General features: G+C 42.5%; 1 protein-coding gene across 3 annotated transcripts in view; it reads right to left on the bottom strand.

Annotated features, from left to right (window-relative positions):
* The window catches only part of NVL (nuclear VCP like), a 77,328-nt gene extending 58,301 nt beyond the window's left edge, over nucleotides 1–19,027 (bottom strand). The window contains exons 1-11 of one of the 3 annotated variants that reach the window (XM_029934931.1): nucleotides 17,764–19,027; nucleotides 13,883–13,956; nucleotides 12,407–12,459; nucleotides 12,226–12,325; nucleotides 9,445–9,502; nucleotides 8,223–8,480; nucleotides 5,131–5,260; nucleotides 4,868–4,944; nucleotides 4,158–4,292; nucleotides 2,542–2,643; nucleotides 229–346 (exon numbers count right to left, since the gene is read on the bottom strand). In XM_029934931.1, coding sequence (XP_029790791.1) covers nucleotides 229–346; nucleotides 2,542–2,643; nucleotides 4,158–4,292; nucleotides 4,868–4,944; nucleotides 5,131–5,260; nucleotides 8,223–8,480; nucleotides 9,445–9,502; nucleotides 12,226–12,325; nucleotides 12,407–12,459; nucleotides 13,883–13,956; nucleotides 17,764–17,820 — 1,162 coding nt within the window. In that variant the 5' untranslated portion in view covers nucleotides 17,821–19,027. The remainder of the gene's footprint in view (nucleotides 1–228; nucleotides 347–2,541; nucleotides 2,644–4,157; nucleotides 4,293–4,867; nucleotides 4,945–5,130; nucleotides 5,261–8,222; nucleotides 8,481–9,444; nucleotides 9,503–12,225; nucleotides 12,326–12,406; nucleotides 12,460–13,882; nucleotides 13,957–17,763) is intronic. The other 2 variants (XM_029934928.1, XM_029934929.1) reach the window with 2 other exon arrangements.
* Between the last annotated feature and the right edge of the window lie 7,358 nt (nucleotides 19,028–26,385).

Genomic DNA, 26,385 nt, shown 5'->3' with positions numbered 1-26,385 from the left:
ATACAATCCCAGCATCGTAAGAAGCAAAACGTCAGTGTATTTCTGTCTGTGTATGAACGCATTAAAATAACTGTAAGACGCATGCCAAAAAATGATACAATTCTTTATGAAAAGGATTTTTTACTCAGTTTTACTTTACCTGAATATCTCATATCCTCACAAGCTACTTACACTGTTGAAAGAAACACAACTTATTATTTTAAAATGCCCTCAATATTTTAAACTGACCGTCCATGCAGGTTAGGAGCTGGGCGACAATCCTTCGTTCCATATCTTTTGAAGCAATTTCTCTTTTGGGGGTAATGGCATCGATTTCATCAATAAAGAGGACACAGGGTGCATTTGACTAGAAGTAAAGATACCACAAAAGGCCATCACAAATAACATTCCCCAGACTGCAGCACAGTTTAGTACATACATTTGAACAAATCTTGTCGTTCGGCGGTCGTTCACCAAAAGAACACCACTAAGGAAGGCAGTGTGTGATGCTGTCACTTCTGAATTTTATCTGACTTCAAATGCGGGCAGAGGACAGTGAGAGACAGCACACGGGGTATTAGCTTGCAACCTCTCGTCACCCTGTGGTCTGCTGCCTGTCCCCAGCCATCCATGCCCATCATCTCACTGTAAACACAGAACTGCCACCTGTCTGCCGCTGTCCACGCCCATTTAACAACTTGAGCAAGCTCACTGGGGAGGGTAGCATCTGGAGGAGTTTGGCCCTGCTCTGTACAGTACCCTGCCTGCCCCTTCTCGCCATCTTCCCAGTGCTGTCCCCACCTCTTCCAATGCCAGTCCACACTGCAAACCAAAACCGTGGCTTCTATGGTTCCAATCTTAAAAAATATTTTCTCTGAGTCATCAAATCTACACGTAAAAGTAATATTACACTGTATGTTAACTGGAATTCAAATAAAAATTTGGAAGGAAAAAAATATTTTCTCAATTATTGTTAAAATACAAGTTTTCTTCTAATTTCCTACCAGCTTCTATACTGGCCACATTCACCAGTCCTTACATATTCAGGGTGAAAATAATGACATAAAGGTGATCTTTTCACTTCTTAGTTTTAACCACAGTGACAACCAGTGACTCTAAAGTGTGCACAGTGTCACAGCATCTACAGGGCATCTGCCATGTGCTGGGCACACCACTGAGGGTTCATAAGAATCCTCACATTTAATACCTTCAAACTGCCATGAGATGTGAGCATTATTATTATTTTCTTTAAAGTGGATTTGAGACTGTGCAAGTGGGGGAGGGGCAGAGAGAGAATCCCAAGTTGTCAGTGCAGAGCCCGACGAGAGGCTCGATCCCAAGACCACAAAATCATGACCCGAGCCAAAATCAAGAATTGGACGCTTAACGGACTGTGCCGGCCAGGCGCGCCTTGAGTATTAATATTAACCCAGCTTCCTGGCAAAGAAACTAGGGCTGCAGTGGTTACGCCTCTCTTGTCTGCGATCAGGCGGTCAGTGCAGCACAAGGACTGGAGGCCACACCTCCGACAGGCACAGCCCTGTAACCCTCAGTACCCTCAAGGTAAAGTTCTAATAGGATGGAAAGGTCTTCCTCAGACCTTCCCAAACACCCACATTTTAATAGCATGAATTAGAAATAGGATAAAATCCAATCTCGTAATTTCTCTGGTAACAGGATTTTCTTTGTACAGGTTCAATTAGGCAAATAGAAAAGAGTTTATCTGGCTTCTCTATGGCTGTTTTTATAAACGTGATAAATCTAAATGCTAAAAATTTTCACACTGCTTACAAGTTATTCGGTAACTTAATTTGTGTGTGTGAAAATGACAGAACATCTCACAAGGACAATCTATTTTATTTTCTTCTTCTTTTTTTTTTTTTTTTACACTATTTATTTGTTTTTGTGGGATGCCTGGGTGGCTCAGTTGGTTAAATGTCTGACTCCTGATTTCAGCACAGGTCATGAACTCATGGTTTATGAGATCAAGCCCCATGTCTGGTTCTGTGATGACAGCATAGAGCCTGCTTAGGATCCTCTCTCTTTCAATCTCTCTCTGCCCCTTCCCCGCTCACACTGTCTCTGTCTCTCTCAAAAGTAAATAAACTAAAAAAAAATTTTTTTTCAGTATTTATTTTTGAAAGAGAGAACATATGCTCACACGGTATGGGGGGAAGGGTAGAGGATCCAAAGCAGGCTCTGCACTGATAGCAGAGATCCTGAAGTAGGACTTGAACCCACCAATTGTGAGATCATAACCTGTGCCAAAATAAGAGGCTTAACTGACTGAGCCACTCAGATGCCCCAGGGTATTTTCAGCAAATATCCACTGAGTGTTACACTTCTCATCAATTATAGTTACACTTGATTTCAGATTAAACAGACTATGTTATCCAACAGTCTGTATCAGTGGATCTGCTTTAAATATTTAGCCATCGTGGGTAACAAATCACCAAGGTTACAAGAGATGGCCCCTGACCAGGGGAACAGACACCGGCCCTGGGCACAGGCTCTCCGTGTAACCCTGTGTGACCAGACAAATGTGGGTCACTCCTGACTCACCACAGCCTGCTCAAACAATTCTCTCAGCTTCTGTTCAGACTCCCCAGACACTCCAGATACAATCTCCGTGGCAGCTACTTTCAGAATTGGGAGGTCCAGTTCCTGGAGACAAACACATAGAAGAATGACCACATTTTGAAAATTTACCTTCCCTTCGTTTTCCTTATTCAGACCCTCTCTCAAAAGTGAAATTTTTTTATTGTTTATTTTTGAGAGAAAGAGAGAGAGAGAAAGCGCATGGAAGGGGAGTGGTCAGAGAGGGAGAGGGAGAGAGAATCCCAGTCTCTGCACCATCAGCATGGAGCCCGAGATGGGGCTGAACTCATGAACCGTGGGATCATGACCTGAGCCAAAGTCGGATGCTTAACCAACTAAGCCACCCTGCCGCCCCTCAAAATTTAATTTTTTAAATGATCTCTTTTCTGAGGAACTTCATCTTTTATGTTGGTCCAATGAAAACAATTATTTAAAAATCTACAGTTTTATTCAAACACGGTGACTAGATACTTCACTTGCTTTTACTTCTCAGGAGTCATGATGAAACTGTTGTCACCTCTACTGCATAAAGGGTGGTGCATCTCCAGGGACATGTTTACCCCCGACTTACAGCTGAGCCAGAACAACTTAACAGGAAAGGGCAGAGGTCGTGACACTGTCTCTCGCTCACCCTACAGGCACTTCTCACCCCTGCACCCAGAGGAGCCAGTTAGGAGTCGGAGGACAGGTTCCTCTCATAAAGGAGAAGCAGCCACTGCAGCCATATCAGCATGGGTGGCGACAAGCCTGCCTAAACCCTACTCATGCTCAGGCTATTCTGAAAATCACGTCCTCAACCACAAGGCAAGCTGGGGGCCAGCCAGCGCCCCGCAGTTCCTGTCCCCCTCACTTCCGAGGTTATACACACATGCTTACATGTATGACAGTTGCTTAGTGTTGGCCTCTCCTATTAGACTGAAAAGCTCCTTGGATGTAAAGCCTGACTTTTCTGTACTTACCGCTGTTTTCCAGCATCTGCCTCGCAGCTGTCACAGGGCACTTTGTTCAACAAAGGAACAAGTGAGGGAAACCTGTTGTCCCTTCAGAGGGCCGATCTCGCAGACCACTAACCTATTAGTAGCTACTGGAATACGCTACTCTTTGACCTGGAGTCACTGGGACCGTTTACATTTACCACATAACAGTTTTCAAAAAAACTGATGGGAAGAAAATAAGATTGCTAACGTTTTATTTTGCCAACTAAGTATTACTAACATCTCAGAAACATTATTTTAACACTAAAAAGTATAAACACATGACTCTGAATAGAAATTTTCAGTATATTTAGCTCTGTGAAAAACAATACAATCCTGAAAGAGAGGGAACTAAAATGTACACTGTGTTAAAAAAAGGGTGTTTACAGCCATATTATTTTGCTTCCCATCCAACCTTTGCCATATAAATAATCGGATACATTAAAAAAATAGCAGATCACAAAGAGCAGCATGAAAGAGGTGAAAGATGAAGAGAGGATCAATCCTCCTGAGAATATGCCCAGTCTGGTTCAAGTTGACCGAAGAGGAAAACTAAGACAAACAAGACAAAAGCAACAGCAGCGAGTACGTGTCAGCAAAGCTCACCCCTGCAATGGCATTCGCGAGCAAGGTCTTCCCGCAGCCCGGAGGCCCGTGAAGGAGAACCCCACGCGGCGGCGTGGCGCCCAGGTGGCGGTACACCTCTGGGTGACGCATGTGGATGAGCATCTTGCAGACTTCCTAGCAGGGAATAAACAGGAAAGAGGTCTTCCACAGCCTGAGAGAGAGGGAATCCGAGTGGAAGGAAGGAAACCTCTATTCTCTAAAGCGGCAGACTGACACACGACTTTGAGCCCAGCTCTGGGACCTACATGGGACTCCAGGAGCCTCTCTGCGGCATCCGCCTTGCACAGATGACAAACACTAACCAGCATTGTAACTGGCACAGAGTAGACACGAGGCAATAAACAACAGGATTCCTTACAGTTTTGGTAGCGTGTGTGAGTTTCTAGGAATTTGTCCACTTCCTCCAGATTGCCCAGTTTGTTGGCATATAATTTTTCATAGTACTGCTTGTATAAAACAGTATTATTTACAAAGCACGAATCTTATGTACACCAGAATCAGTGGTGGAAAAGCTGATGGTACTGTTTCCTCTATCCCTCAACACCCTGCAGGGTACAGGCTAGGTCTGCCCTCCCCCTTCCCAGGCTCCTTTCCACACCCAGTTCCTAGCAGAAACAAAGAGGCAGGCTTTGTTTGAATAACTGATTGGCAATATACCCATCTGAGTAAAATTCTAAACGTGAACTAACCTTTAATGTCGTATCGTTGCCTCCAACATCTTCGAACTTCACCTTGGAGATCTGTAATTCCAGCCCCTTGGCTTTAGCTGGTAATCAAATGAGATGAAAAGATCAGTGATTCAGCAGTAACTCAGCGCTGTATTTACTCATGCTGAAGTAAACTGAGACACTGAAGGATTTTCTCATAAACTGCACTCGGCAGGCCCCCAGAACAACAGCTAGGACCAGCGAAGTCTCTCACAGCACGCTCAACCCCCAGACCCGTGGCTCACCATTCCTCTGCAGGATGGCTTCTATTTCTCCATCTACTTCCTGAAGGTCTTTATTTCTTTTGCTTCCTTTGCGCTTCAGCCTGCCTTTCCTTTTTTCTTTACTTTCTAGCAGTGAAGCATCTTTAGAATCCTGGAAAGAAAACAAATTTAAATATGCCATGCTTGAAATTGCAATGTCAATGTTTTCTTAAAGATAGGCATTATTTAGGGGCACCTGGCTTGCTCATTTGAAAGAGCGCACAACTCTTGATCCTAGGGGTTGTGAGTTTGGGTGGAGAAATTACTTAAGTAAATAAAAAACAAAAAACGGGCGTCTAGGTGACTCAGTTGGTTAAGCATCCAGCTCTTGGTTTCAGCTCACGTCATTATCTCATGGTTTTGTGGATTTGAGCCCCATATCAAGCTGTGTGCTGATGCTGTGGAGCCTGCTTGGGATTCTCTCTCTCTCTTTCCCTTTCTCTTTGCCCCTCCCCTACTCACACTGTCTCTCTCTCAAAATAAACTTAAAAACAAAAAAACAAAAAAAAAATCAGATGGCCATCAGTTAAAATACTCCATTTCTTTTTTCTTTAAGTTTATTTTTATTTATTTTCAGAGAGAGTACACACACACAAGACAAAGAATGCGTGTGGAAGTTGGGGAGGGGCAGAGAGAGAGGGAGACATGGAATCCCAAGCAGGCTCCTTGATGCCACCACAGAACCTGATGCAGGGCTTGTACTCATGAACCAGAAGATCATGACTTGGGCTGAAATCAAGGGTTGGACATGTAACTGACTGAGCCACCCAAGTGGCTGCTCTGCTCCAGGGTGGTCTCTGCTGAAGATCAGCCTTCTTTTCCACAGTTTATATCCTGACACATGAAAACTTCCTTTCCAGATTCTTCCACTTAATCTCTTGCTCACATTCCCAGGACACTGAATTTGCAACTGCATTAGAGCCTGCCATGATCTGCCCTGTACTTGAGCAAGGCTCCTTTGTCACAGAATTGTGAGCTTCTGGAAGGGAGATGCTAACATTCATCTTTTATTTCTCACTGAGTCTTTCACCAGTCTTCAGGTGATGCCTGATGAACCACTAGATGACATATGACTACAGAGCTGCTTTGAAAGCCATAAAAAAGAAGTCAACTTAAGAGTCAAGCTATTTCCTTAACCTTGCAATAATATCCTCTAAAAACATGATTAACACAAAGAGATTTGAAAAAGGTCCAGTAATAATTCAAAAAAGGAACGGTTTTGTCCAATCAAAAGGCTTGGTTCTTGGAAACCACTTATAGCGGTGTTGTCAAGGAGAAACAGAATGCCACATATATAATTTTAAATATGTTCTAGTAGACACATATAAAAACGGGGGAAATCAACAAGTGAAATTAATTTAGTACTTTAACAAAATATGTTCAAAAATATTATCATTTCAACGTACAGTCAGTATAAAAAGTTGAGAGGTCTTATTTTTTATAGTAAGTCTCCAAAGTCTAATGCGCACTTTATGCTTATAGCACATCTCAATCCAGACACTAAATTTTAATGGGAAATATTTAATTTGTCTTTAGATTTCATAAAATATACAGCTGAAAGAGTAGATTCACATGCCCAAGTGGTTCCAAACATACTTAGAAGTTTTCTAGTAACTGAACTGAGTATTATTTTACAAATTCAGTTCCCCAGTTCCACTAGCCACATCTGGAGTGCTTAAGAGCCACACGTGGCTAGCATTCATCACACTGGACAGGAAGCCCCGGGGGCCTACTTGGGGCCACATGGGACAGACTGCTGTACACCCCCTCCCATTCTGCTAGGCATCAGAAACAATCAATTAAGGAGGCGCCTGGATGGCTCAGTGGGGTAATGTCCCACTCTTGATCTCGGTTCAGGTCATGATCTCGCAGTTGGTGAGACTGAGCCCCATGCTGGGTTCTGTGCTGGTGGAGGAAACCTGCCTGGGATTCTCTCTCTCCATCTCTTTCTGCCCCTCCTGCACTCATTTGCATGCACTCTCTCGCCCTCTTTCCAAAAAAGAAAAAATTAATTAAGGATCGCAGGTGTTTACTCTGTGGTAATGCATCCAGCTTCACTTTTATGTATACTTCAACTCACACAGGTTCAAAAAAAAAAAAGGGCGTCCACTTATTCGGGACATTTTCATGGTGTACCCATTTGCACAGGTTCCCTTAAGCATTACCTGAAGCTCAACGTGAACCCCACGGCTGTTTCATAAGCTATGTCCCTTCCTCTGACAACAACCAGCCAACTGTAACACGCACCCAAGTTAAGCTATTCTTTAACACGTGCTGGTAAATGCACCTCGGAAAGTTCATCAGGTATGAATTTGACAAACTGCCTGACAACTGTGTGCTTGGGTGCATTTTAGCCAGTGACATTAGCCAGTGACATTTTAGCCAGGGAGACACTAGGAGACAAAACGAAGGTCTTGCTCTCCAAAGGTGACGTTCTAGTGAAGACAAAGAAGAAATTCAACTGAACACTTCTACAGCAGGCTCCAAATGGTCATACGGGCTTGACAAAAAGGAGATGAGGCAGGAAAGAACATCCCACGACATGCTATTTAACACACTAGGAAGCGACTCTGCCAAGATTACAGGAAACAAAACGGTGTGAGTCACAGGAATCTGGGGGAGTTTCAGACAGAACGCCCCAAGTGAGAGTGAGTGGGTATTCTAGGAACGGCGCCAGGCCATGGTGGCCAAGACGGGGGGCGGGGGGGCCGGACAGCAGACTACTAAGAGTCAGCAGGGCAGCCACGCACAGAGGGTTTTCCCGGCAATTAATTGTGAGAACTCTGATTTCAGACTGAATGGAGCCACTCTTAATACACGAAAAAGAACCACCTGACTTAACTCGTAAAAAGACGCCTGCGGGTGGAGACTAACTCAGGGGAAGGTTATCTCCGTTGGAAGCCCTGGACTCGGACAGAAGCGGTGGCGGAAAAGGGACCGTGAGCACATCTTCCGTGTGCTTCCAAATCCCTTGTCCTTCATGAAGCACAAGACCCTGCCTGACATCACATTTGGTGAAAAGGCACTGTAATGCATTCCAACTACTTGGGGCTCAAATGTCACTACAAAAATACCTCTCTCTCAGATCCTGGTTTCTTATGATTACTCTTCCCATCTGCCAGGTCCATCTTCCCATCGGGAGTTCTGTCGATAAACCACCCTTCCTCAGGGCCTCTGGCAGGGGGCTTCGAAGGGATTGAGTCTGTTCTGAAAGGTGTCCGTGGGGCCAAGACGGTGGCTTCTCTGTGCTCCATCTCCGAAGTCCGTGACACAGAATCAGGATGTCCTTTCCGATATAAGGAGAGCAGGGAGCTGTTCATGTGATTTGCTGCCTGGCAGAAACATGACATCACGTATGTCACCCCTCTGGTACCCATGGACCCAGACTACCCGCCGGAGCAGCCAACAGCTTCCCTCACAGCACTTTGTCAGAAAACATGGGGTATTCACAGGCAGATGCTCACCACCATTTCCTGTTCAAAAAGATGTGCCCCCCTCCACCACAACATAATAAATGGATATTAAAGAACACCAAGGAAGTCTGCTCGCTTTTTAAAAATATAACAGAATCAGGGGTGCTTTGGTGGTTCAGTTGACTGGGCCTCCGACACCTGATATCAGCTCAAGTCATGATCTCATGGTTGTTAGATCGAGCCCCACATCTGGTTCCTCGCGGAGCATGGAGCCTGCTTGGGATCTTGGGATTCTCTCTCTCTCTCCCTCTCTCTCTGCTCATGCCCCGCTCACTCTTTCTCTCAAAATAAATAAATAACTATTTTTAAAAAACCAGAAATGGGTTTGAAAATGAATCAAGAAGAGCCACCACTATCCCATCAATTCAAAATCAGATCACATATCACTCAATATCATCCTGACTTTGTTAATAAATTAAAAAATGGAATTAACAATGGGAAAAAAATAGAGAATAAGTTATAAATCATCTGGCATATTATTTCCATATTTCTCCTAAATGCAACCTTACTTATTGGCAATGGCAGCCCTGTAGCAGAAAATGGATCCTTTTCTCAATTTTTACTATCAATTCCCCTTTCTATTCTTGTGTGCCCTTATTTCAGGCCATTCTCTTCTCTTCTTTTTCCTATAAAACAGGTTATAAACACAAATACTGAAAGGATAACCTTCCCAAGAATTCCTCAACCCTGTCCACAGAAGTATTCAATTATTTACTGATAAAGATATTTAAATTCTCTCATTCTATTCCAAAGTTTTTTTTTAAGGAAGATTCATAACGATTAAAAAAATAATCAAAGTGGGTCCATTAAATGTTTGGCTTACCTGTGGATCTGGGTAATCTTCCATATTTGAATCATTATCTGAAGAGCTTTCAGTATACCTCAGTAAGAAGAGAAAAAGAAACATTTTAAAGGCTTTGCTCCCACATCTTAAAAAAATTACTACTCCAAACAAAAAATTTACTAAGGCAAAGTACTACAGTGGTTAAGAGCCCAGGCTTTGGGATCTGAGAATTGTGGATTCAGAATACTGCTTCACTGGTTACTAGAGTCTACTTAACCTCTCTGAGCATCAGCTGCCTTATCCATAAAGTAGTGCCCACCTCCCTGGGCTATCAGAGGATTAAATAGAAGCTCACAAAGTCCTTAGAATATATAAGCAGAATATACTAAGCAGTAAATGCTTCATAAATTGCGGTTATCTTAATCCGAGCAATAAATAAAAGTGAAATGCAAAGTCCTATCAGACCCAAAGGTCTCATTAGGAATATCAGATGCCAACAAAAGGAAAATATTCCAGCAAACCATCTTTTAGTAATTGAGTAATAAATTCAACATGACTCAACCTGTGTGACCAGGTGTAACCTACCAAAGTCTGTCCATGAGAAATGAAGTTTTCATATGATGCGGTGAGAAAGAGGTATAAATCTTAACAACTACAAACTGTAAGTGCAGGCTCAGCTGTTTATCACCCAGAGCGGATGGACCCTGCTACCGTTTGATGCTTCTTTAGAAAATAATTAAATAAGAAAAGGACTTTTCCTAGGTAAAAAACTACATGAATGATATGACCCATTTTTATAATTAAGACATAAATTGCTTTGCCATTCATTAAATTCCATTAATATAACTTTGGGCATTTCTAATCAATGTAAAGAAGGTGGATTATTCAACTATTTGGAAAAAAATTATCTTACCTTACAATTTATATCCTACAAAGTGGATTAAAGAGTTAAATGGAATACTATACAGAAAAAAAGATTCCACATACTATTGTGATAGAGGTCTTTCTGAGTATTTCAGCATAACCCATAAAGGAAAAGACTGACAGATCTGAGACACACACATGCGCACGCGCACACAAGCGCACACACACAGAATCCCAAGTGTCAGCGCAGAGTCCTAATGTGAGGCTTGAACTCACAGAGCTGTGAGATCATGACCCGAGTCAAAACCAAGAGTCGACTCTCATTTGATGGACAAAACCCATAAGTAAGCAACTAACAGAGGAAACATGAAACAGCCAAAAAAATTTAATCTCACTACTTATCAAAAAACTACAAATAAAAACATCAATTTTTGCCCATGAAACTGGCAAAGATTACATGAGAGTATAACTAGGACTGCAAGGTACCTAGAAATGTACTCTATTTTTTAATTCTTTTTTTTTAAGTTTATTTTGAAAGAGAGAGAACATGCGCAAAGGGTGAGGCAGATAGGAAGGAAGAGAAAATCCCAAGCAGGCTCCACGCTGTCAGCAGGGCTAGAACCCACAAATCATGAGATCATGACCTGAGCCTAAATCAAAAGTCAAGATGCCCAACTGAGTCACCCAGGCTTCCTGAACAAAGCCGTTGGGAATGGAAACTGAGGCAACGTTTTTGGGAAAAGAACTCTAAATGTACCAGTAATCACAAAAAGAGATCTTTGACTCCAGAAATACCAATTTAGGAATTTTAACATTTAAAAAAAAGAAACATATACAAAGATATATGTGCTGAAGGATTATTTACTGTATATTATAGTGCAAAACTGGAAACAACCAACTATCCATGAGTGTGGAACTAGTTAAGAAAATAATGGTAAATCCAAATGAAAAGGCAGCAAAGCAGCTGTAGGGTGAAAAGTAACTAACACCACAAATCCTATAAACATTAAGAGAAAAACGAAAGGATATCTTGAAAACTTAAAGTCAACAAATTCCACACTTAGATGAAATGGGTTATATTTCTTTAAAAGTACAACTTACCAATGCTGACAGAAGAAAAAGAAAACAGGGAGAGTTCTTTGTCTAGCAAAATCAAAGGTTATCTAAATCCTTTCCAAAAAGAAGTTTCCAGGTTGAGAGGAATTCTAACAAACTACTTAAGAAAGAATTATCAGTAACATTACACTAACTTTTCTGTCAGAGACAAAAATCATTTTCCAAATAATATGAGACCAGGTTAACCATAATAATACCAAAACCTGACAAAGACATTGCAAAAAAAAAAAAAAAATTCAGACCATTATGAATAAAAACATAACCATCTCCAAAAATAATCAGCAAAAAGATTTTAATAATATATAAAAAGGAATACTATTTTTGGACCAAGTTGGGCATATCCCAGGATGCAAGACTGGCTTACTCAAAAATCAACCTAATTCGCCAGCAGAATAAAGGGAGAAAACCTGTAATACAATCTTTCCTTAAGTGCATAAAAAGCATTTCACAAATGTAAAACCCATCCATGATAAAAACTCTAAATACAAACAACCTGAAGCCGTATGATAAGCATCATAACAAACATCTCTAACCAGAATTAAGGAAACACTCAGGAAGCCAAGGCCCCACAAAGGCATTTATGTGGCTTCCTGAAGGATAAATGGGAGTTCCTGAAGGGAACGAACCCTCCAGCTACGGAAAACCACTTATAGGAAGGCACAAAGAAAGAATCCGTCCTCTGGGCAACAGAGAGCATTCAGTATGCCCAAGGCACAGGTCTGGAGAGGTTAGGTATTCCAGCTTTGCTGGCAAGGAAAAGCCACTGACAATTTCACAACTGGGAATGTAATATGATCAGGTTCGTGGTTTATAAGTCACCCCCTTCTTTGTAATCCTTACTCATTATCCTCTTCACCTTGTCTTGCTCTTTTTGCCAGATGTTCATCTTCTAGTTCTGTTAGATCCTTAGGTTCTTTCTCACTAGTAATTACACTAAATACTGAAACAAGAACAAAAAGTCATGAGCTAAAACAATTCTTTAACTTTATTAATATTTCAGCTCTAAAACTAAAAGACTCACCTTTTTCTACCTGAATCCTAAAAGCATTTCTTTTTCTTCGACCATAGTCTATACTGAAAAACAGAACAAGAAGCTTAATACAGTGGTCACCAACTTTTCCCCATTAAACCCAATCTAAATTGATCACATTAATTTGCAAGAATATATAACTGTCACTGAATTCACACCAACCATTAGGATATTTTTGAGCTTATTTCTGTTTACATGTTCACTACTGTAATTTTTTTTTGGTTAGACACACGGTTACAGCATCACAAACTCTGGCGGCTTGTACCACAGGAGACGGGGAGGATGAAAAGAAGGAAGGTGGCTGGACTTCTGGGATTCTACAGGAAAGCTATAGATGTGTTATCCTTCAAGAAAAGTGATGAACGACTCAGCAGGAAGCTCAGGGGTTGGCAGGGTTTCCACTGCCACCATGGGCCCAGGGAGCAGCACAGTCTTTTCCATGGTTCCAGAGGGCAGGACACCATCCTATTGGGCTCACTGAACAGAAAACTGAAGCAAATTAATCCAACATGACTACTGTTTTTATCAGAATAAGAAGGGCACAGGACTCTTTTTCTTTTAATTTATATATTTTGAAAGAGTAAGTGCAAGCTGGGAAGGGGAACAGAGAGAATCCCAAGCAGGCTCCAAGCTACCAGCACAGAGCCCGACGCAGGGCTCAATCCCATGAACCGTGAGATCGGGATCTGAGCCAAAATCAAGAGTTGGACACTTAACTGACAGAGCCACCCAGGCATCCCGGAATAAGAGGGGCACCTGACTCTGGATCTCAGGGTTGTGAGCTTGAGCCCAACTCTGGGTATAGAGTTTACTTAAAAATAAAATCTTAAAAAAATAATAACACAAGAAGAGATTAGGATACAGATAGACACACAGAGGAAAGACCATGTGGGGACACAGGGAGAAGACAGCCACCTGCAAGGCAAGGAGAGACGGTGGTCACTAACTTCCAGCTTCCACAATTGTGAAGCCTTAAACTTCTACTGTTTAAGCTCCCTGGCCTCTGATACTTTTTTACAGCAATCCTAGCAAACATACACTGAGAAGAAGAAAACAGAGACTTCAAAATATACAAAGTGGTAATAATTAATGGAGCAACGTACCAGGAAAGGTGGAATTAGGGACACAAGAGAAAAACTTACCTTTAGTGGAAAGCCTAGATATGTTTCAAGGTAGCCGGGAAGCTCATATTTACTGGTTTTAATTCTTTAATGAGCTAAGAGAAGAGACTATACTGCTGACCATTCTGTAAGGTACTGAAAGAGAAGCAGCAGCCACTCCCCTTACTAACAAGGACAGTGCCTTGCACATAACAGGTCCTTGATAAATCTTTGTATAACTGAATTCTGAACTTATGGACTGGTGAACTATTGCCAGCAGCAATAATATCAATTGAAAATTTGGACAAAACGAAAACCAAAACCAGTAGGAAATAAAGGCAAAAATCTGGAGACTACATCTCTTTACCTGTACATTCTTTGTAAATCAGCTGCTAGGACTCCAGTGTCCACATATTTGCCACATCTGTTACTGGTGAGGTACTAAAACGGAAGATACGACAAATATTCAACACTCAGTATTTCAAACTCTTATTTTAAACAGTGATTTTAATCAAAGATTGAGCTACTCAAACATACCATGCTACAATGTAAAATTACCAATTGTCAAGTCTGGAACCAGAGAATTTATTTAACATTGTTAATTACCATGACGGCACAATAGCCACAATTAGAATAGCTATAACGTAGTATAGGGCCTATTATTTCCTAAATTTCCTAATACCTCAAGAAAAAGTCCTACACTCACAAGGCCATCAAGGGTTTTTTTAAATTTGAGGGAACATATATTTGCCATCTGTTCAACACTGCAGGGACGTCTAGCCTGAGACAATTCACAGTTTCAATGTTAAATCACCTTTTGATGATGTCATCTTTTTGCAAAACTGGGTTTTCAGCCATTACTGTACGTAAATCCCACGCAAAAATGAATGTGGAATAGGAAATGAGAGTGGCAGGGTCAATCTGACTCAACAGGAATACAAATCCACTCGTGATTAGTTAAGGACAAAATACACCTATATTAATTTTCCTTCAATTTTTACATATTATTTTTTCAAAAAGCTACTACGCTATTTGGACACATAGTTAATAAGTGGCTTGAACCTAACTACTTAGTAAACAGACCTAGTAGGTGTTACTTTTGACTGGGAGGCACCACGAAAAACTCCCAAGAAACTTGGAGCTCTGTGCACCTGCTGTAGGAGCCTTTTACACATTCTTTGAGCCGCACTCACAATCCTATGAGGTGGGTTAGTCTCTCCATTTTATAGAAGGGAAAGTTTATGAGGCTTTAAAAAGCTAACTACTTGGCAGCACGTAATTACAGGGCCAGATTCCAAACCAGAAGGTCTGTCTGCTTCCATGTGTTGATGCTTGCTGGTTATCCAGTCAAGGAATGCCTGACTGCACACCGCAGTTTCTGCCCAAGAATCCCTAATGGTCTCTGCACAAATGCCTCCAGGGACAAGAGACTAGCCATACAAAGCAGGACTGTTCAGTTAACCTTCCCCTTCTCTGGACTGCTAGCACATACAGTCATTTACTACAATTACTGTGCATTACACATATTGGTGTATATCTCATCCCCACAAGTCAGACAGTTCCTTGATGGCAACAGAAATAAAACCTAAATTTGGGGGTGGTTATGCAGCAACAAGTATCTAACGAGCTAGTTAAAAGGAGACAAATGTACTACTTGTGGGGAGAGGTCTACAATCTACCACTAAGTGAACAGAACAAGCTGAATGATGCAGAGGAGCCTGTCCGTGTGGATAACACCTACACGTGTATATAAACTCTCCATGGTTACCTCTACAGAAATGAAGGCAGAAGAAAGTCTTTTTAGTTTATACCCTTCCGTCCCTTCTATTTTAAACTGTAAGAACCTAGTGTTTTTATAATGAACCCAAGTAATAACAATAGGGGGAAAACTGAGAATGTGAAGTGGTGAAGACTGGGAAGGGCCCCTGGATTCGGCCATTAGGAGGCACTGTTGAGACATCTCCTGAACAAAGAGACACAGCAGGTGGTGGAGCGAGCAGAGAGCTCCCAGAGCGAAGGTCAGGGTGGTCAAGACAGTGGAAGCAGGAGGGACAGCAAGGGACACAAGGACAAAGAGGAGACCGGGGGTGGGAGGGCAGCACAGAAGGTGTCAGGCTCTGTGGGATGCTTGGCCCTGCAAGCTCCCTTTATTTAAAGGGACCTCCCTGGCTGCCCTGTGAAGGCCGGACCTTAGGTAAAACCAGAATCACAGAGATCCCACAGGAGGCTATTGCCATAGTCTAATGAAGAGATGGTGGTTTGGGGGCACCTGGGTGGCTCAGTAGGTCAAGCCTCTGACTCTGATATCGGCTCAGGTCGTGATTTCATGGAACCATGAGATTGAGCCCTGCGTCAGGCTCTGCGCTGACAGTGGAACCTACCTGGGATTCTCTCTCTCCTCTCTGCCCCTCCCCTGCTCTCTCTCTCAAAGTAAATAAAATAAACACTAAAAAAAAAAAAAAAAAACAAAAAAAAACCCAGAGAGAGATGGTGGTTTGGACTAGGATGGGTGGAGGTGGAAATGGTAAGGAGTGTCTGGGTGTGGAGTATATTTTGATGGTAAAGCCAAATAAATTGCTAATTAATTGGTTAAGAAAGCTAAACAGGGGCACCTGGGTGGCTCAGTCCACTGACCGTCCAACTCTTGATTTTGGCTCAAGGGTCATGGGATGGAGCCCCAGGTCAGGCTGGGGCTGAGCGTGGAGCCTGCTTAAGATTTTCTTGTTCTCCTCCTTTACGTCCCACCCCCTGCTCATGCACTCTTCGCTGTCTCTAAAATTAAAAAAAAAAAAAAAAAAAAAAAAGAAGAAGAAGAAGAAAGAAAAAAGAAAAAGCAGTGAAACAAAGGAGTAATAATGGTTGTTAAGGGTTTTGGCCCTGACAACATGTCATTAATGATAGATACAAAGAACATTAAGAAAAGACAGGTTTGGAGCACCCACCAGACACTCAGGAGGAAATGTTTAGTGATCTCATGGGTTGTGAGTTCAAGCCCCATGTCGGGCTCTGTGCTGACAGCTCAGAGCCTGGATCCTGCTTCAGATTCTGTGTCTCCTTCTCTCTCTCTATCCCTCCACTGTTCACACTCTATCTCTCTCTCTCAAAACTAAAAATTAAAAAAAAATTTTTTTTATTCCACACTGAAGACATAACTTTAGGAATATATAGTATTAAAAAAATTTTTTTTAATGGTTATTTATTTTTGAGACACAGAGAGAGACAGAGTTTGAGTGAGGGGGTCAGAGTGAGAGGGAGACACAGAATCCGAAGCAGGCTCCAGGCTCTGAGCTGTCAGCACAGAACCCAAGGCTGGGCTCCGACTCAGGAAGCATGAGATCATGGCCTGAGCCAAAGTCGGATGCTTAACCAACTGAGCCCCCCAGATACCCCAGTGATAATATTTAAAGTTCAGTGTCTTTACTGAACTTACAACTGTTTGTATTCAACATTATGGTATACAGTGTGTGTGTATATATATACACACACGTATATGTTATACATATAGTGGTCCTATAGGTTGTACTTTAAGGTTTCAGATTGAATGAAGTCCCCCAGGAAGCAGGTAAGAGAACAGAGAAACAGCACAGGGGCTCAGGCCACTTCCAACAGTGACATTTTGATGGAAGGAACTGATCCGTAAAGGAGGGGACAGTGCTGCCAACTTAAGTAAAGAAAAACCAAGTATGTATCCCCTCCCCCACAAAGTGCAAAGCAGAGGGAAGGCTTCCCTCCTCCCAAGACTGTTCGCAGACTGTGCCTCTGCAAGACGTTTAGCACACAGGTTGTCACCCAGGGCTTTAAGAGTCAACTCCGTAGGCAGGGGCGCCTGGGGGTGGGGGTGGGGGAGGCCTCAGGCCGTTAATTGACTGACTGGCTGGGGTCACGACCTCACGGTTCCTGAAATCGAACCCCGTGTCGGCCTCTGCACTGATCGTGTAGAGCCGGTTGGGGTTCTCTCCACCCCCCTCACTCTCTAAATAAATTAACTTAAAAAATATGCAAAGGGCTTATTGCAATGTCAAACCCACGCCAAGTACCAGCCACTGTCCCTGCTCCTCGGGGTCCACACTCGCGAGGTCCCCAGCTCCTAAGGGGTCCACACCCGCGCGGTCTCCGGCTACTCGGGGTCCACATCCGCCCCGTCCCCGGCTCCTCGGGGTCCGCACCCGCCCGGAACCCGGACCGCGGCGGACGGCTGGTTTAGACTGGCCTGGGAGCCGCCGTGAAGACGCTGTACACGATACCCACCTGCACGACACGCTGCTTCAGCCGGCTGTCCACAAACCTCGCGGGCCTGGGCTTCATAGCGCGTCCAAGGCAGCCGGGGCGCCGGGCTCCACGGGCACCGGGTCCTCGCCGGGCTGCCCGCGGCGATCGCCGGGCCGGCCGCTCCGCGTTCGTCCGTGTGTCCCGCCGCCGCCTAGGCCGTGACCCCGGTGCTGTCCCACCACGAGTGAGGAGAACGCTGCCGACGGCAGGGAGCCCTACCCACACCCGGAACTTTCCGGGCGGCTTATTTTGCAGGCTTGTCTGGCAGGCCCTGGATGACAAGGACCCCTTTTGAACACGCTCAACTTTATTGTTACCGGCTGCGCGGACACGAGAGCGCGACAGTTGCTGGGTTTTCCGGCGAGCGTCGTGCGTCTTTGGGCTCGCCGGGCGGCTTCCGGCCTGGGCTTGCGCGACGCTGCCTCAGACTCGGCCGCAGCCTTAGTAAACCCTGAGCGTGGGGTCGTCCAGGACTACGAAGTCGGGATGAACCCGCGGAGTAGCCGCCCGGCTCCGCAAGGAAGCCACCCGTGGGCGCTGGCGGGTGTAAGCGGGGCGCCCCGGCGCTGGCCACTTTCGGAAACCTGGCCCTCTCCGATCGATTTTCCGCTTCCGGTTTGTCCAGCACGTCCAGTGCAGGACTACAGCTTGACCTAGACGCTGCTCAGAATTTTGGTAAACGTCCGTGTTTGCCCGTGAAGTGTTATGTAGTTAGGGAGACACAAAGGCACAGTCAGCGTTAACACAAGCATACGCACACAGACACGCAGTTACCGGCTTTCTTTTACTTTGCTTGCTGGGTTAATCGGGTATTTCAAGATTCCTATTACTATTTGAGCTCTATTCGTCTTATGACAGTAGGAAGTGGAATATTGAGGCTGGGGTCGCGGGGAGATGGAGTTGGAAGGCTGTGAGATGTTAACGTGTTACTGTCTTCTTACCCAGGGTACCACAGGGCAAATTTTCCCGCTGATGCAGATAACGTCGCTGCCCTTTTCAGTGGTCCTTATCCATGCGCCGAATATAGATTTTCACTCTGATCTTAAGAACTTTGGTTAACTTGGCTCCCCCTTCATTTCCCACTTCTTCCCTGTGTGTGCACACTGCTTTCAGCTAAGCAGCAGTGCCTGCGTTTATGCGTAGGTACCGAACACTTGCTATGTCCCAGGCGCTGGGTACAACTGCGAAGAAACAGAGGAGGTTCCTGCTTCTACGAGGATCCCGGTTGTACTGGAAGTTGATACTGATAGACAAACTGATAATACACACAGTACTTTGCTTTCACCGACATTTCCTCTGGTCTCTTGTGCCCTTCCTGGCCAGTCTATGACTACTAGATTACTAGCCAACTATCTCTCTTTCAGCCTTTCCTAATAATTTCCTTCGTTAAAATCTCTGCCCAGGGAACCCTCCTCACACTGAACAAAAATTTATTGAGTGCCTCCCAATTCTGGTCCCTGCCCTGTCCTTGAAAAGCACAAGAATGACGATTGTACCTTTTTAGTAACATCTTTTTCATAATTAGATTAAGTATTTACATACTTGGTTATATTAAGCTTTAGGAAATATTTCCTACAGTAAATAGCACAGATACAGTCAATGCCCAGTAAGTTTTTAAATGTAACTTAATTCTGTGCATATGAAATGTACCACGGAGAATAAAACAGGCTGAAGGGCCAGCAGCATCACCCTAAATACCAAGCAGCATAGTTTACAGTCTATAATTTATCACAGAATACTAGTCTACATGTAGGGTTGGCTTCTTGGGTGCATGACCTGTTGAGTCATAAAGGGCTTAGTGCTTAGACCCCACACTTGGTTTAATAGTCTGCTCTTGACGTCTCCCCCCCCCCAAGTTTAAGCTAATGGGGATCATTGGTGTCTTTGCCCTCAGATCATCAAAGTCATGTCCAATCTAAGAAGCTCTGGTGACAAATGGGAGCACAGTAAGAGAGCCAGAAAAGGGGTCTCACTTATGAACCCCGAGCACAAGAAAGTATACAGCTCCTAAATCAGTCCTTGCTTCTCCCTACAGTTTATCTGTATTATGGATTATAAATGTATTTTTTAAAATATATTTTGCTTACAGGCACCTGGGTGGCTCAGTTGGTTAAGTGTCTGACTTCTGCTCAGGTCGTGATCTTGCGGTTCATGGGTTCAAGCCCTTCTTCGGAGCCTGGAGCCTGCCTCAGATACTGTCTCCTTCTCTCTCTACCCCTCCCCTGCTCATTCTCTCTCTCTTTCACTCAAAAATAAACAAACATGAAAAAAATTAAAAATATTTTGCTTTGGGGTGCTGGGGTGGCTCTGTTGGTTAAGTATCTGACTCTTGATTTCAGTTGAGGTCATGATCTCATGGTTCATGAATCAAGCCCCACATCTGGCCCCACACTGACAGTCTGGAGCCTGCTTGGGATTCTGGGATTCTCTCTCTCCCTCTCTGTGCACCTTTCCTGCTCATTCTCTCTGTCACGCTTTCAAAATAAATAAACTTTAAAAAAAGTATGTTTGCTTAATGTAATAGTATCCACAGTATTTCATTGTTTAAAACATTGAATGTTTAAAATATATGATATGATGGGGCGCCTGAGTGGCTCAGTTGGTTAAGCGTCCAACTTCGGCTCAGGTCATGATCTCACAGTTCGTGGGTTCTAGCCCTGCATTGGGCTCTGCTGTCAGCTCAAAGTCTGGAGCCTGCTTCCGATTCTGTGTTTCCTTCTTCCTCTGCTCCTCCCTCACTCATGCTCTCAAAAATAAATGTTATTTTTTTAAATAAATAAAATATATGAAATGCACCATCTTTGATTATTTTTATTGACCATATTCTTGCCAATTCTAATTTTATTAAGAATTTAATACCCTAATTCTAGAATTTTAAACTTGTTCTTTTCAAAAAATTTTTGTATGGCTCTCAAAGGAAGGTATTACGTTTAAGAAATACAGTATTTCTCATTGTTCCTAATCAAAGGATTTCTTCTTTTCTTGGAAATAAAATTGACACACAGTGTTTCCACTGTGAAATTCTTAAAATTTTGTGAACAAGTAGCCCCTTACTTTAATATTGAGCTGGGAAAATTTGCAAATTGTGTGACCCCTACAGACCTGAAGTACTTTCTAGAATGCCAGCTTATTAAGGGCAAGCATTATGTTTTTCACCGCTTTACTACATCAGGTGCAGCAGGCAATGATTGAAAGTAAGTTAATACTAGGTATTGGTAATGACATGCTTGAACATTTTCCACTGGATTGCCTGCTAGTAATTATTACCCTGAAGACAAGTTCCATCACTTCTAGTGTTCAGATGAAATAGTAGCAGCATCTAAACCAAAAGATGACTGACAAGTAACCTGTGCATATGTATCTCAAGAACTTCCAGAGTAATTGGAATGTCCTCCAACCCCACTTAGTGGGACCGGCACACTTCACCTTCTGTGTTTCATACCCTTGCACCTCCCAGGCTTTGTATCTCACTGGCAAACAGCTTCTTGACTAATGGTGCTTTATAATTTGGGTGTTCTGTATCCTGACTTTCAGTGCTTTCGGGTATATACCTAACAGGATTGCTGGGCCATTGGCGATTCAATGTGTACCTTTTTGAACAACAACCTAACTTCTCCACAGTAGCTGCACTGTTTTACATTCCCACCAGTACTGCGTGTGTCCAGTTACTCCAAATCCTCCCCAAGACTTGTTTTATGTCTTTTTTTCCCTAAAAATGAGAGCCATTTCAGTGTATGTGCAGTGATATTAAAAAAATGTGTAGTGATTAAAAAATTATTTTTTAATGTTTATTTTTTGAGAGAGACAGAGCAGAAGCAGGGGAAGGGTAGAGAGAGAAGGAGACACAGAATCCGAAGCAGGCTCCAGGCTCCAGGCTCCAGGCTCCGAGCTGTCAGCACAGAGCCCGATTCCGGGCTTGAGTGCACAAACTGTGAGGTCATGACCTTAGCCAAAGTTGGACACTTAACTGACAGCCTCCCACATGCCCCTGTGCCACATGTTTAAATCCATTAATCCAGCAGTGGACGTTTGGATAGTTTCTTCTTCTCTGCCATCATGAACAACACTGCAATGAACATGAGTATGCAAGTATTTCTTTATGATCTTACTTTCAGTTCTTCTGACCATATATCCAGAAGTGGGATTGCTGGATCACATGGTAATTCTACTTTTAATTTTTTGAGGAAACTCCATACTGTTTTTCATAGAGGCGACACCATTTTAAATTCCTATCAACAGTGCACAAGGGTTCTAAATTCTTCACATCCTCACCAACAGTTGTTATTTCCTAGGTTTTGAGGGTTTTGTTTTTGTTATTGTTTTTTTTGATAGTGGCCAATCTAAGGGGTATAAGGTGATATCTCGTTATGGTTTTGATTTGCCTTAGTCTGATAATGATGTTGAGCATACTTTTCATCTGCTTGTTAGCTATTTATATATCTTCTTTGGAAAAATATCTGCTTGAATCCTTGCCAGTTTTGTAATTGGGTTATTTTATTGTTGTTGAGTTATAGGAATTATTTATATATTCTTGTTAACTTCTTATCAGATATATGATTTCAAATATTGACCCATTCCATAGATTGCATTTTCATTCTCTCAACAGTTTCCATGTATACACAGTTTTTAAAGTTTGATGTAGTTCCATCCATTTTTGCTTTTGTTGTCTGTGCTTTTGGCATCATATGCAAGAAATCATTGTCAAATCCTACATCATGAAGCTTCCCTGCATGTTTTTTTCGGAGAGTTTTACATTTTACTTATTTTATTTTATTTATTTTTACTTTTTACTTATTTTTAATTTTTTAATTTTCATTTTTGAGAGAGAGAGCACGGGGGGGGGCCTGATGGGGGGGCAGAGAAAGAAGGAGACAGAATTTGAAGCAGGCTCCAAGCTGGCAGCACAGAGCCCCACGTATGGGCTCAAAGCCATGAACCATGAAATCATGACCTAATCTGAAGTCAGATGCGTAACCTCCTGAGCCACCCAGGTGCCCCTTTATTTGCATTTCAAAATTTAACATATGAACAGACCACTATCAATGATTAGAGTTAATCTCCAACATGAAACACAGGCCAAAACAAAGTAATGGAAACAAAGAAATTAGAGGTAACAGAGGTAATGCAAAGAACAGAATATGCCAAATATACCAATGTATATCCTCATGGAAATGAGAAGATACTGTATCACTGAAACAAGAAGAGGATACTTTATGTAAAAAAGAAGAGAAGACAAAAGGATCTCTTACAAATTAAAGAGATAGCAGTAAATAAGCATCAGAAGTTTGTCAGGTAGAGTTGGGGAATTCCCATAGAAAGTAAAACAAAATGCACAAGGATGGAAATAGGAGAGGAACTATCCTGTGTCTAGGAGGTCCCAATCTATTAATAAAAGATGTGTTATGAAGCAACAAAGTACAAAACAAGTAAAAAAAAAACAATAAAGAAGCAACCTTGAAAATTTATGAGAACTGGAAGGCATATGTTTTCATATTCAACAAGTCCGCTGAGTGCCTAGCACAGTGAAGAAGCAGTGTTATTGTGACATCTCAGAATGTCAGGGAAAAGGGAAGATCCTAAATCTTCCAGGGAGGATGGACATAATACATCCATAGGATCTGGAATTGTAGAATGGCACAAAACTTTCAACATAGGCACTAGTACAAGCCAGAAGACAAGGGAGCAATGCTATGAAAATTATTCCAGAAAAATAATCTGTATAGAATTAGTATAGAATTAACCTGTATTTCTATACTAATTCAAACTATGGGGGCACCTGGATGGCTCAGTCGGTTAAGCGTCCAAGTTCAGCTCAGATCATGATCTCACAGTTCATGAGTCAAGCCCTGAGTCGGGCTCTGTGCTGACAGCTCAGTGCCTGGAGCCTGCTTCAGATTCTGTATCTCCCTCTCTTTCTGCTCCTCCCCCACTCACACTCTGTCTGTCTCTCTCTCTCAAAAATAAATAAACATTAAAAATATTAAAAAACAATAAATCAAGATAGGAGTAGAACAAAGCTAATCCCAGACATGCTAGGTCTCGAAAATTTATATCCATGTGTCCTTTATCGGGAATCCTCACCCAGCAAGTGAGGAAACCAGTTAGAGAAGAGTATGTATCCTCTTGGGTGAAATCATCCATAGATGAGAATTATATCCTGTTGACTGATGGTGTCGTTCAGCTGTGTCCTTACTGACATTCCATCTGCTGTATCCATTTCTGTTAGAGATTCGTTGAGGTCTCTAATGGCGGATTCATTTATTTCTCCTTGTAGTTGTCAATTTCTGCCTCACGTATTTTGAGGCTCTGCTGTTAGGTACATACACAGTAAAGATTGTGTGTCTTCTTGGAGAATTGGCCTTTTATTATTATGCAATGCTCCTCCTATCCCTGATAATCTAACTTTGAAGTTTGGTTGGTCTAAAATTAATATAATTTCTCCCACTTTCTTTCTTTCTTTTTTTTTTTTTTTGTTTATTGTTTTGAGAGAGAGAGCGCGCGCCAGCAGGGGAGGAGCAGAAAGAGAAGAAGAGACAGAGAATCCCAAGCAGACTCTGCGTTGTGAGCATGGAGCCCTATGCTGAACTCGAACTCATAAACCGTGAGATCAAGACCTGAGCTGAAATCAAGAGTCAGGTGCCTAACTAACTGAGCCACCCAGATACTCCTATCCGACTTTCTTTTGGTTAGTGTTAGCATGGGGTATCTTTCTCCATCCCTTTACTATTTTTCTCCCTCCAGCTTTATTAAGATATAATTGGCATATAACATTGCATAAGTTGAAGGTGTACAATGTAATTGCTGTATGTATAATAAAATGTTTAACACAGTACAATTAGGTAATACTCCCTTTGCCTCATATAATTACCATTTTGTTGTTATGATGAGAACAGTAAAGCTTTACTCTTATAGCAACTATCCCTTTATATTTAATTTATATGTGGCTTTATATCTAAAGTAAGTTTCTTCTAGACAACATGTAGTTGGGTCTTGTTTTTGATTCACTATGATAATCTGTCACATAATTTGTATGTTTAGACCATTAACATTTAAAGTGATTATTGGTATAGCTGTATCTATATCAACAAGAGTTGATACAACTACCATATTTATTACTGTTTTCTATTCGTTGCCTTGGACTTTTTGTCTTCTATGCTTTTTCTGCCATTTGGGACTTTAATAGAGCATTTTATATGATTCCTTTTTATATTCTTTCTTACATGTCAATATGTCAATATCACCTTTCTTTTTTTTAAACTTTTAAACTTTTTTTTTTTAGTGGTCGCCTTAGAGTTTGCAATACACATTTATGAATAATTCAGGTCTGCCTTTAAGTAACACGATTCCGCGCTGGCATTTCCAAATGACCACTTTCGCCTTCCCCTGTTGGAAGAAGATTTTTCTCCAGTCTTTACTAGGAAAACCTGAGAGAACTCCAGGATGTGAGATTCACACTAGGGTGGCTGCTGGAGTTTTATATTCAGCCTTGTCCACACTGAGCCTTCGACTTTGTGTCAATTACTGTTGAGGGTCTCTTGCCCCAGCCCTGGTTGGCAGAGGTTTCTGCTCCCACAAGTTGTGATTGTGACAGCCTGTCTGTCTCTCCCATATTTGAAGCAGTGACCTCACTCTTCTGTAAGAATTGTTGCTTTTTCGGTTTATTTGGCTTTTTATTTGTTGTTAGGACCTAGTGGTAATCTGCTAGCTCCTTACAAGCCAGACTGCAAACTCGTTAACAGTTCAATTTGTCCTTTTAATGAGAGCATGAACACTCAAGCAGGAGAGGGGCAGAGAGGGAGAGAAACCCAACCAGGCTGACAGTGGAGCCTGATGCAGGGCTCGAACTCACTTAACTGTGAGATTGTGACCTGAGCCAAAATCCAGGGTCAGATACTTAATCAACTGAGCCACCCAAGCACCCCTCAATTTGTACTTTTAAAAATATAACCTATATTTTATTTAAAAAATTTTAAGTTTATTTATTTTGAGTGAGAGAGAGAGAGAGAGTAGGAGCAGGGGAGGGACAGAGAGAGAGGAAGAAAGAGAATCCCAAGCAGGTTTGGCACTGTCAGCACAGAGCCCAATGTGAGGTTTCGACCCATGAACCCTGAAATCATGATCTGATCTAAGAGTGTGATGCTTAACCGGCTGAGCCACTCAGGCGCCCCAGCCTATATTTTAAACCAAAAGTCTTTTTTTTTTTTTTTTGCAAAAGCAAAGGGCTTTATCACGAATTTAGTCCCGGCCAGCCTAAACTCACAGACTTCAACAACACACTGGATCCACGTGGAGGGAGCCCCGAACAAAGGCAGGGTAGGGCTTTTATGAGTTTGGGAAGGGGGAGTGACAGGAAATTTTGACATAGGTGCAGTGATCCAATCATTATTATACAATATTATTGACAGCAGGTTTAACCATTCACATTGCCTAGAGTATTTGTTACTTTTGGCGGGACCCAATCACAACATTTAGAGTACTGACCAATCACAGAGTGGGCCCAGGACCCTCACGTAGGGCGTGACTAGTCTTAGCCTCCATCTTTAGGCCTGCCCTTAGAAATGTTAAAGGTGTTAGCTGGCCTTTCCTGATTGGGTGTTACAA

The sequence above is a fragment of the Suricata suricatta genome, chromosome 3, assembly GCF_006229205.1.
Source record: "Suricata suricatta isolate VVHF042 chromosome 3, meerkat_22Aug2017_6uvM2_HiC, whole genome shotgun sequence".
Classification (NCBI taxonomy): Eukaryota; Metazoa; Chordata; class Mammalia; order Carnivora; family Herpestidae; genus Suricata; species Suricata suricatta.
Note: the sequence above shows the minus strand (reverse complement) of the source record. Positions and strands in the feature narration are given on the sequence as shown.